General features: G+C 42.1%; 1 protein-coding gene across 1 annotated transcript; it reads right to left on the bottom strand.

The window, feature by feature from the left end:
• Positions 1 to 99: 99 nt before the first annotated feature.
• pnp5a (purine nucleoside phosphorylase 5a) lies at positions 100 to 2,747 on the bottom strand. Its single transcript, XM_029526293.1, has 6 exons — positions 2,497 to 2,747; positions 1,597 to 1,766; positions 1,404 to 1,507; positions 1,135 to 1,310; positions 863 to 1,053; positions 100 to 775 (listed from the first exon to the last, which is right to left on the bottom strand). Exons 1-6 carry the CDS (start codon positions 2,517 to 2,519, stop codon positions 555 to 557), a joined length of 885 nt encoding a protein of 294 aa, XP_029382153.1. The 5' UTR covers positions 2,520 to 2,747; the 3' UTR covers positions 100 to 554.
• Between the last annotated feature and the right edge of the window lie 9,623 nt (positions 2,748 to 12,370).

Genomic DNA, 12,370 nt, shown 5'->3' with positions numbered 1-12,370 from the left:
TTTGTACTGAATCGAGAAATCAATGCCGGGAACGTTGTGTTCACTGTGATGTTTGTGATGAGTCATAAAAACCCCAAAGGAACTGCACAGACAACTCGATGAAGTAATAAATAATACCTTTAGTAACAATATTTGGATTTTAAAAAAAGACAAAGCACAGTAAAATACCTTACTAATGTACACATTTCAACAACATAAAATTTGGATTTTTACAGAATACTCTGGCTCATTGTTAAGTTAAATTTCAGACGTTTATACAACATGATCATATATTAAGTTAGAACAAATATGCCTTACTTTAAAAGGGATACAAAAAAAAAAAGATTGAAATGACTTAAATCTGGAAGCCGCTCGATTGGGGAATGCACAAAGTCAAATAAGGCGAAAAGGAAGGTTGTGTGCGTTTCTTACATTTTTACAAACATGAGATTTTTCTGACGACTCTAGTGTTTTGACCTACGATTAAAACGCGCCCGTGGACGGAGATTTTCTTTGGTACAAAAGGCGTTAAAGTCTCGTTTCGTGATTGTGCGTAAAGTTGGGTGCAGCGTCTCTCAGGCGTAGTTGTTGTTGTTGTGCTCGATCCTGGTCACCATGGTGGAGACCAGCCGCTCCAGCTGCTCGGCCCGCTGCTTCCCCGTCTGCAGGACCTCCTCGTGGTTGGCCTTCTCCTGGCTGTCGTAGTCCATCACCGCCTGGTTGGTGATCAGAGACAGGGCGAAGACGCGCATGCCGCAGTGACGCGCCACGATCACCTCGTGGGCTGTGCTCATTCCTGACGAAGGGACGGAGGGCAGACAGAACCGTGAAAACGGGACCGGTTGATTTCTTTCCCTGCAGCAGCTTTGGATCGTTAACTCACCGACAGCATCGGCTCCCAGTCTGTACAGCATGCGGGACTCGGCTATGGTCTCGAACGACGGCCCGCCCAGCACGCAGTAGACGCCCTCCTTCAGGAAGTCCCCATATCCGAGCTCCTGCCCCACATCCATGGCCAGCTGCTGCAGCTCCCTGTCGTAGGCGTCCGACATGCAGGGGAACCGGACACCGAACCTGGGGAGACAGCGTGTCCGGTGAGCGGCACAGAAGGCAGAACTTTAACTTCATTAGCTCGTCCAGCATCCAGACAGCTACCTCTCGTCGTTGGGCCCGGCCAGGGGGTTGTTCCCAGCGAAGCCGGGCATGTTGAGGTGATCCTTGATGATCATGACGTCTCCCACCTTAAAGTCCTGGTTCAGGCCTCCGGCTGCGTTGGTCAGGATCACCGTCTGCACGCCGAGCAGCTTGAAGATCCGGATTGGCAGCGTGATCTGGGTTTAAAGAAGCAAACACGGACAGGGTGAGGACTTTTGGGTTTACTTCGCAGCTCGGTGGGCCGGTTGAGGCGGGGTTAGGGTGAGCACCTTCTGGGCTGGGTACCCCTCGTACAGGTGGAAGCGGCCCTGCATGCAGACGCACGGCGTCCCCTTCAGTTTGCCAAACACCAGGCGTCCTGCGTGTCCGTGCACTGCGGACAGAAAGAACCCAGTTAGTCAAAAAAAAAAAAAAAACCCAGAACCCAACAGGAACAGAGAGCTTCGTGGGGGTTCAGCGCACCGGTGCTCTGAGGAAAGCTGGGGATGTCCTTGTAGTTGAAGGCTACTTGGTCCTTCAACATGTCAGCCAGTCCTCCGAGTCCTGACCCGCACACGATGCCCACCGAGGGCCGGACGTCCGTCTGGGCCAGCAGCCAGTCGGCGATGGCTTTGCATTCTTCGTAGCTGTAACTGGACGACATGACCAAAAGAATAAATAAAAAATGACCACTGGCTGTGAAGACTCAGCTCCTGCTTTACACCTGACGCCCCTGTAATGACACAACAGCAGACTACAGCTGACCGAGCGGGCCATCGTGAGGAAAAGTCAGGAATGTCTTCCTGTTTGCGTGTGATCGACCTCACTTGACCCAGCAGACTTAATCTGAGAACTTCTACTAATAAGGACATAACTTCAAATGAGACCTTCTCTCCATCTGAGGCTCGCACACGCACACGCACACGCACGCATTCCTGCAGAATGAATCAACAGCTTCTATTCGAAATAATGTTATAGTTATTACATTAAATTATTATTTAATTATAATAATTTCTCTTTTTTTCACCTTCTTTAATTCCCACAATTTCTTACTTTGACTGACAAACTGACCGAAAGGCTCAATAAGAGTCTGAACTACTGAAACTCAGATCGTAAGTAATTCTCTTAAATAATAAATAATCCTTATTCCCAATAAAGGAGACATTTGCTGCAAGTCTTTAAAAATAGATAATTGATTGGTCTGTTGGTTGGTTGAACCTTCGGGAATGAATGAATGGTTTTCTATTTTGTCCCTTTGGCTGCTCTCCCACATTCCCGGTATATTTTTGCCCTTCGCCTTGACGTGCCCGTGAAGGCACCATGTGGCCGACAGCATGGGGAGAAGAAGGCTTAACAAGAAAGGTCTATTTTAAGTTTACTCACCTTTTGTTTGCCTCTGGAAACATTATGGATGAGTTAATAAAAATCTGACGAGGCAAAAAAAAAAAAAAAAAAACCCAAAACTTTTATGAGGGCAGAAAAAAAAGGAAAAAAAAAGAAACCAAGTTCCCAAACGGTGAAAAGTTGAGTCAAAACCGAACTTTTAGATGAATGTTATTGGAAAAAAAATTGGGAAAAGACTTAAAATATTGTGTTAGTTTTTTCTTCTAATTCTAGTCTAACAGCCCTGAGAGCCCCCCGTCCTCTGAGGGGCACTGCGCAGCTGCAGGGTTTATTATAGGGCCGAAGCTCCGCCCCTTTTCTGTGACGCAGGAAAATACTGCAGCCTCATTGGGTGGACCGTCACCCCTTCAAAATAGAATGAAACATAAAAAAACAAGGCCTGTTCTGATCTTCAGCCCCCCCCCCCCTCCACAGACACACACCTCAGACCTTCCTCTGCTTTTTCCCAGCAGCATGAAGTGGGAGATTACAGTACACTCAACGGTAAATCTTTAACATAACTATAAACTGTAAATGTTTAAGGTCATTATTTACAGCCCTTACAAGGCTTCATCAACACTCTCATTTGTCTTCCAACATCACACGTCTGATTGTTTTTGCTGTCCACGAGGGTATGAAAAATCAAAGTTAATGTTTGTCATTTATTTTCTGTGTTGTAGTGATAAGCTAATATGCTTTGTGATCGGGAAATTCATTTGACCGTAACTTTGCATATTAACATTTTGCACACAGATCAAGCTTCGTTAATAATATTTTGACCTCATCCAATTAAAGTGGATGATTCAAATAACGTGAAAATGTGTCAGAAGAAAAAGAAGAGCCTAACCCTAACCCTAAGAAAACAATAGTAATAAGAAAAATGACAACAATATAAATTATTAAATTATACTCCTTCTGTATTTCATATCATGTTTTAGAAACATTTGAAACAACTGTAAAAAAAAAACACCTTGATATTTAACAATGAAAACAAAAAGAACAACAATATATGAAAATAAATATAGTCCACAAATTGAAATGGACTAAAAACACACAATTAAAATGCAATTGGTTGACAAGCCTAAAGTCAAGATTGAGGTGATTGTTGCCAGTTAGAACTGACCTTCCTGTCATAAATTAGGCAGATTGCAAAGCCGTAAATTGTAAACAGTGTTAATTTGGACGGCTCATTTATGGCTCAGCAGTGTCCTCACTCCACATCCACAAAGTCATGAGGAATGTCACCTGGACATAATGTCCTGTAATTGATGTACTGCAATAAATGTGAAACAAAGCAATGTGATAAGGGCGTGTGTTTCAAAAGGATGGGTGCCAAGAGTGAAACTGCGGAAAATGCACATTAGCAAAAATATCCTGAGGGATCACTGTGATCAGTGCCGGCTCATCTAGTTTTCGTAAATGATGCTCTAACAGTGATTAAATGCAGGAAGATGCTGGTCTGTTTAAAGGGATTATTAGATTATAATCTCTCACCACCATTAATAAATAGGGCTCAATACATATGATGGTAAAACAGTTTCTTTATTAAACTGTTGGCCCTTTTTGTGACTGTGCATTGATAATGGTTAAAACTGGCTGCTACTAAAATAGCTTCACAATTTTTTATTTTTTTTTTTGCTTGAGAAAAAAACAAAAAACAAAACTTGAGCATTTGAATGAGCTTTCAAGAAGATCCACAAGGAGATGAAACAAAACAAAACCAGAAGGCCGCACGTCGTCGGTTTTCAATGTTAGCTGATGGCACAGAGACGGAGAGCTGACAGATTCTTACATGAAAGAAGAATGATTGTGTTATTGTTGTTGCAAACCTGTGATGCATAACAGCCCCCCCCCCTCCTTTGGGAAATACAAAACGTGTATTTGTGTGAAATGGTGTGCTCAAAAACAAAGACATGTAAGCTATCTGTGGTGAAAGTTCATACGCTGACCTTTGCCGCGGTTCAGTTATGTGGGATTACACAGGTAAATAGAGAACCAGAACCTCCAGACGCTTGTTAAAGTCAGACAACATCCATCCTGACGCCGCTGGACCTTGAGTTGTTGTTTGCCTTTGAGGTGTAATAGGAGGGCGGTCAGCCTCTGGGTGTATTATGACTTCCTCTCAGTGAACCACCGTTCTGTTTGGGTTCTGGCTTCGTATCTCTTGTTCTTTCAGAAGGACAGGTTGTCTGATAACACGGTGGGAAGCGTTGGCCTGTTGACCTCTTCTCTCCACCCCTCGGTTACAGCTAACACGCCTTTGGCTCAGCCAATGAGTGGCGGCCGTGCGCACCAACTTGTTCTTTGCTGCTAATTCTAAATGTCAATAAAAATGTTCTCGGCACTGAGAGGCTGATCGTGGCGGGAAAGAAGCCGTCGTGTGACTCAGTCTGGTGCTGGTCTACTGCGTTGGTGCTTCTGACAGACAGTCGTGTCGTATAAAATGCACAAGACGGGTCCAAAGTTACAGTTTGGTCTGTCTGAAACAGACAAACAACCACAGAAATTGTGATGTCATACAGTGTTGGGTTTGTTCTTTGCATGCAGGTCTCATGTTGTTGCTGTTAAAATGTCAGCTGACCATGTGGAGACTTACAGGCTTCCCATGTTTCACACCAATCAGTTTGTTAGAATTTGAACAAGCTGAGGTTTCTCACATGAAGTCCCCAGATCAGGACTCCAGAGAGCTACTGACGTAAAAAATAAATGATGGTTGGATGGTTTGACTTCCACTTGTTCCACCTTATCCAGGTTAAAATGAAGCTTTCAGTAAAGTTTTGCTCCGGCTCACCTCACCTCAGGACCTTCTTGTATCAGTTAAAGACCTTTTAAACATCTGAATCTCAGCATTCAGCTAATAAATCATTAATGGGGTCTTTTTTTTTTTTTTCTTGACAGACGTGCACAGATTCTATTGTTTTCTTCCATCTTTGCATAACTATGACTTATCAGTTTACTTCCCGTGTGTAAAAAAAAAAAGTCTTACAGGTAAGACTTGTGCTGCTCCCCTCCCACCACAAAGGCACATGAGCAGTCGCCATAATAGGGACCTCATGTCCTCATTGCACATGGAGCGGTTGTGGTCTTTTTAAGAATCCTGAAGTGAGGTCACTTAGGTCAATAGTTGTCACACTGCAGAGGTGGAGTCACTGATTAGAAGCACGAAAGGAAAATAAAGTGGAGAAGGCAAGTTACCCAAACAGGATCTATAGTCATATGACACCAACACACACCGTTTTCTGCTGCCAATCTGCTGTAATCCCAAAGTTTAACTGAGCAAAGCGCAGTCGTTATTGGACTGAAACATTCAGGTGTATAAAGAGTTCGCATCGTTATTAATCAGCAACATCTGAACCATCCAATGAAGTCAAAAGCCGCTTCTTGTTTTTTTTTTTTTTTTAGGAGAACGTTCGTAAAAACAAAACCAAAGCTGAAATTGAATTAACAGCTATGATGACTGATGACAGATTCACACGTGTGAATTGTTGGCTGATTTTGTTGCTCAAAGGTGAACCGCTGTAGGCCCTTCCCTGCAGGAATGTGTGAACTCAGCCCAAAGTGGTACAAGCACTTCGCTCATATGATGACTGATGCAGCTTATTGACATGCATGCTGTCTTTGATTGTGTAAGGCGCTGTGTGTTATTTATATTGGAGTCTTCGTATTGACTGCATCGACTGAACTGTTTGCGAAGCAGAATTTGGCAATTGTATTGTTTATGTTTGTAGCGTGACGTCCTTTTTTTTTTTTTTTTTAATGCTTCTGTTTTATATCCAAATCTCTTTAGTTAACCTGAAAGAGACCTGCAGCACAGCAGCGTGACGTCTCCAGCTAATTGTGTGATACATTCACCGCAGTTCACGAACACGACCTGATCTGTGAGATCAATGATGGCATGACCAACTGTATTACATACGGAAAAAGGCCAGCACATGTTTTGCATTTTGTCTGTATAGATGTGTTTGTTTTTAAACCTTTTTCTACATTGAGTTAAGAGAAGTTAAAAAAGAAGCAAACATTCCGTCTCTGTAAGAATTTGACAGTTCCAAAGGTTTAACCTGAGAGGGTAATATCTTCTGTTCGGTGTTAAGCAAGACACAGGGGACTTTAAACCACAAATACAGACATTTCCCATATTTTTCTCAGTTGCCTCATCACAGGATTCATGCCTGGTGTCAGAGGTTGCATCCATCAGAGTGTTGGTCAATGACTAAACAAGTGTTTTATTTATATGCGGATTCCTCGAACAATAAAACAGATGTATGACTTCAGGTGAAAGTAGAACAGCCTGATCCCTCTCTGTGTCACCTCTGCAGTAAAGTCGACAGTGTGTTACATAAAACTGAAGCTGCGGACATAAAACGGCATCAGGTCAACACAACTGAGTGAACTTACCATTAGTTTATGACAGCTCTCATTAGCAGGAGACATTTCTCCAACACTGATACTGTTACATGAACAGCAGCGTGCAAAGGGTGCAGGCAGGCAGCCTGAAATGAAAAGGTTTTATTGCTGAAAAGCATTTCCTCTGCTGCCCCGTTCATACCTTCTGTTTACAGCAGTGTGTCTTTCTGTGGCAAATGGAATCGCACATGTCAGCGTCACTTCAGGAGAGTTAAAGTGAGAGTCTTGTGACGAATGAAAACAAATGAAAGAGAGTTTCCTAACTTCCTCATTCTGACAACAGATTTCTAGAAGCGAGGGAAATGTGCGTTTTGCACGAGTTGCAGATGGCTTATCTCGGCAAAGATAACACAGAGAAAACAACCATGTGAGACATCCCTTAGATAAAAAGCAAAGGTTGGGTGTTTATAGTGCCAATGAGAGAAGCATGCCCGGTCAGATGATGCTCCAGAGTGCTGAACTGTAGAAAATCTATACTTGGATTTGCTCATTTGCCCCTTTAGATACACCACAATGAGCCCAGTGTAGTGAAATATGTGTGGAGTGACTGAAGTGTAAACGACACATTTGGAGCAACGCTAAATGTGCTTTTTACACCTTTGGAGAACATGTAGATGTGATTCACACTGATACATTCCTCAGGCCTGTTTGGAGCTGTGAAGATCAGTGAAACTTCACGGCGACACGTGAAAACAGACTCATGTGGTGGCATCGTGCTCCACACTGACTCTCAGGCTCTTACCAAGCTCTTATCTGGAAGTCAATTCAACAAAAGGAGATAAATCACATTTGGTTATTGTTTCTAGTTTCTCTGCTGAGCCCAGACTTTTATTGATGCTGATTAAATTTAACCAAATTAAAAATGTGATTCAGCACAGAACAGGGTCAGTGAAAGGCAAATAAAAAGGCTCCACAAACCAAAGGGAACATCCAGAGTACATAAAGTAAATAAAATATCCCCAAATGACTGATGGCACACTGATGATGTGGACAAGCTGTGACACTTGTGGTTGTCGCTGCAGTCACTATTGTGTAATGTGAGCCACATCCCCTGTTTGTCAACTCGGGTCACTGCGGCAGCTCTGGATTGGCTCTGTGGCCTCCAACAACCATCAGATGAAGTAAAGTTGACGAGATGGGCTATGTTGTATCCTGTACTGCCTATATGTTACCGCTCCGAGGTCTGGGCACGCTGCAATTTAAGCGAAAGGGAAAGTGTGTCCGAACTTTGAACTGTTTGTGTTTTGGACAAGTTACAGATTACATGAAAAACCAATATAAATGTCAAAGGAACGTTTTCCACCAATTTCTGTGACGTTCTGAAATGTGACCTTCAAACTTTTTTCTCGTTCTCTCTGTTCATTTGTTAGAAAACTGTTTACATTGTCAAATTTACAGGAAATTTGTGAACCCATTTTAAAAACATTGTTGTGTTTCTCAGCCCATATTCTGAGAAAGAGAGCGTATTTGTCTAGACTCTCACTTAGATAACATCAGTTTAATCTAAGATTAACATAAACATCGCCTCAGCTGCATCGTAGTGCAGGAGAGACTGCAAAAAGCAAACTGGTGTCACATTTAGCGTGATGCAACACGTTGCCTTACATTGCAGATGATGATGTTGGATTTAGGAACGATGAGGAATTTGAAGTGCAGTAAAATATTAATTTTAATCTTATTGAATATGACCAAAAAAAAGAAAAGAAAAGAAAAGCAGGTTCTCTGTAATTTATCTCTTGAACTACAGCTACCATCATTATCTGTGAATTCTATGGAAATTTCATTTAACGAAATGGGAATTTTTGATGTGTGTCAACATCATCTAAAGGATATTCAGTTTTTTATAAAACTCAAAATCATGCTTTTGATTGTGGTCACTAGATAATGTTTTCTGACAAAATGTAAATCAACAAAGACAATAAGGATGTGTGACAAATTAATGGACAATGTGACCACACAAGTCTAAAGTCACACTTCAGGCTTTGTGTTTTGAGAAAAAGCGCACAATGGAGCTGTGGCTGATGGGAATGTCATTCTCATTTTACAACATCAACGTCAACATCAAATTGTTTATCAATTAAGCAAGCACAGCTAAAAACCAACGTCACATTCAGCATCAGCAGGTCTGCATGGTAAATAAACGGCTAGCATTGTGACAACTTGACTTTAGTCAAATGTTTCCTGATTCAGATTTCGTTCAGCATCACAGTCAGTTTGTTTCGCTCATATGAGCACTTAAAATTAAGTAATAAATAAATAAGAAAACATGATATGCTTCCACTCTGAAGTCAAAATAAACTGACTTTTTCCTTCAACGGACAACCTCTAGAAGCCACAACAACATCTACAATGTTCAACCTTTGTTTTTGTTTCAAAAAGAATGTAACTACACAACACAAGAATATGACAAGATATGAATGATTGATCATTAAAAATTTATAACTTATATTAAATTTAAAATTTCCTCAACAAATAGTTTAATACATCATTAAAGTGGATTTTGGAATTCTTCAAAACTTATTTAGAGTTTGTGACAATCTGAAATCCAGAATAAACAGACTGTCATGGATTTGGTGTGACTAGCAATACACACACAAAGACGCTCGTACTGAAATGTACTTAAGGCTGCGAACCACCAGATGGAGGAAGAGATTAGTTAGTCTACAATATCAACTGTCTGTCTCAGCTGAGACGCCGCTGCATTTGGTTTGCAATGACAATTCTTTAACAGCACAAGTATCAGCGACACTGTCCCTCGTTAAGACACAGATTAAATCTCAGCATGGTGCTTTCACAGATTCTTTAATCCGGATTTTATCCCGCAGAAAGCGTGCACACTGCGTCTCTGAGAACTTTTGGGGCTAATTGTTATATTTGATGTGTTTATTGTGGGAATTTGTTATTAGTATTTCATAATTTGTAGTCTTCTCTGTCCCTGTTCTTGCGTATTCTGCTGCATCTTTGTGCAAGAGGGAGTGAGATAATAGTGGTGCACACACGTTTGTTCGTATTTAAACTCAGATGTTTTTCTACTACATTCACCAAGTGGTTTAACACATGAAAGAAACTCAGGAAGTTACATGGGCAGAAAGGTGTGGGGGTGCGGAGGCGCCTGTCGGGGTGGAAGGCGCTGAAAGTGAAGGAATAAAAGGAGAACGTGTGACAGAAACACAAACCTCATTCTAGGCCGAAGAGGCAGCTCAACAAAGAAAGGGGTGGAAGAAATGATGGCTGGAGGTGAAGACCGCAGGGAGACGTCCAACTGGTCCACATCTCAATATCACATGCCACCTGCCCAACCTCCTCGTTCATTATGTCTCAGCCAGCCGTCTCTCTTCTGTATCCCAGCGTCTAAGTTCTCCTATTCCTGCCTGCTTCCTCTTTTTATTTCTTTCTATTCCTGCACGCTACATGGGATCATTTCTCTCCCTTTCTCTTCCCCTTCTCCTATTTTCTCTTTCACTCCCCTCCCCACTTCCTATGACTCCCCCAGTGACCGCCGACCTCCGTAACATAGTTTTCCTAAAACTTTTGCTGGTCGGACAACAGAGCAGCAATATCTGTGTTTGTGCTGGCAAAGTGAGGTCACATTCTTTCATACATACATGAGGTGGAATGGATTTTATAGTGTTGAATTCAATACAGTCGATATAGTCTGAATTTCTCAATGCTGTGGTTGTTTGGGTTAAACTTGGGCCAGATTAGTTCTCTTTCTTTTAGGAAGTGTGAGCGTTTTAGAAGCTTGACTGATCAAATAAAGTTCACCAATGATGGCTTACTTTCCCTCGTCATCCATGCAGTTCTGCTATATCTATATATAAAGACTGTATGGCAGTTACAGCTCATCCTTTGGTCAAGTCAACAATGTCTGTATCACAACTTTGTGGTAATGTGGCCAATATCAGCTGAGCTACTTCACTTAAAACCGTGTTGGTGGTTTAGACCAATATGGTAAACTGACTGACTGACTGATGTCCCTGATGATTACATATTTATCTATTTCTTATTTTACATCAATTGTTAATGCCACCCATAGAGACACCCACATTTTGAGTCTTAATCTTAACTAAACTTTCCCAACCTCTGAAGAAGAGTTACGCAATATGTTTGTGTGGGAGGTGACAGATTTGTTTTCTCCAGTCACCTTATTCATCAGCTGCTTTGTGGCTACAGGTGAAGGTTGCCGCCCAGGAAGCCCAGGGTGACCTTCACCTAAAAGGAGGCAAATCCTCACTCAGAAGGTAAACACACACATGTCCTCTGGATGTGGGGCCCCCCGAGCTCTGCAGGACGGGAGAGGGTATTGAAGGGGAACAACACCCACTGGCAGGTTGGAGGGGCCCCACAGATTGATGTGTGTGAAACCCGCCACGCCACATTTTGCGCAGTGCCTGGTTCATTGTGCAGAGTCTCTGCTGCAGATTCATCTGCCCATAAGGTAAATTTAACCCGTCAAAACAAAGTTAATAGACAAACTTTGATTGGTGGGCTGTCGAGGTGCCCTTTATACTTAGTTTAGGATAAAAAACTCTTAGACTGGCCCTAAAGAGACGTAGAATAACTCCACAGGGAGTTAGTCTACACACTTAGATGTCTTTATTACTGTTATTGTAGAATTAATCACATCCCCTTTTTCAAAAAGATTCTGCAGATGTTACTTTTTTACTGTCATGTGAGCAGCAAGAGCCATAATGAAAGTGAAAAAATTACAATTTACAGTTTACAATAATCGTGAAGTTAACAATCAGCAAAGATGATGTTAATTTAGCTGAATGTTTTAACAAATAATTCTGAGTTTGCTTAAATATTATAGATCAGAATAATAAAATAATAACCACTGGAAGAAGAAGAAGCCATTAGCCATTCAGATCATATAGTATGCAAATAAAACTTTTGTAGAGTCTCCTAATTAGCTCATTTCCTCTCCCGTAGTTTTTGCTTTACATTCATCACCACCACAGGGCCAGTGTTTCAGGGTAATGTTTGTTAGTTTGGTGAATTAATTCACCCATTCACAGCATGACTGTGTGTACTATACAGCACCAAGTGCCCCCTCCCTGCAGGCGGACATGGCACAGCCTCAGAGAGATGCACCGACATTATCCATTCACTGCACACCAGCCAGCGCAAAACTGCAAGAAGCCAAGTGCACAAGAAAAGACTCCTGTTTGTTTTTCCTTTTTTCCCCCCAATCTTTGGTTTGTAAATGCCTCTGTTTCAGTGCAACAACTTCCAGGCTTGTATCTTATAACCATCAAACATTTACATGAGAAAGTTGACAAAGGCTGAGATAGCGCAGGAGGCCTCGTAACAAAGAGGCCCATTTATAGCGTACAGTCGGGGAGAGACATGGAGAGGGAGGGTAGGAGGAGAAGCTGGGAGGAGAGTTGAATTAATGAATTAAAAATGTCGGCTGGGTGAATATTTTTGGGCTCATATAGGGAGGCATGCAAGGGGGGGGGGGGCGTCC

Source organism: Echeneis naucrates, chromosome 18 (assembly GCF_900963305.1).
Source record: "Echeneis naucrates chromosome 18, fEcheNa1.1, whole genome shotgun sequence".
NCBI lineage: Eukaryota > Metazoa > Chordata > Actinopteri > Carangiformes > Echeneidae > Echeneis > Echeneis naucrates.
Note: the sequence above shows the minus strand (reverse complement) of the source record. Positions and strands in the feature narration are given on the sequence as shown.

Bases quoted from the DNA above. Each gene is read 5' to 3' on its own strand.
- pnp5a (XM_029526293.1), bottom strand. From the start codon at position 2,519: ATGTTTCCAGAGGCAAACAAAAG. The intron at 1,767-2,496 runs GTGAGTAAACTT...CATGTCGTCCAG, and splicing joins TTTCCAGAGGCAAACAAAAG to TTACAGCTACGAAGAATGCA. The intron at 1,311-1,403 runs GTGCTCACCCTA...CTTTAAACCCAG, and splicing joins AGGGGTACCCAGCCCAGAAG to ATCACGCTGCCAATCCGGAT.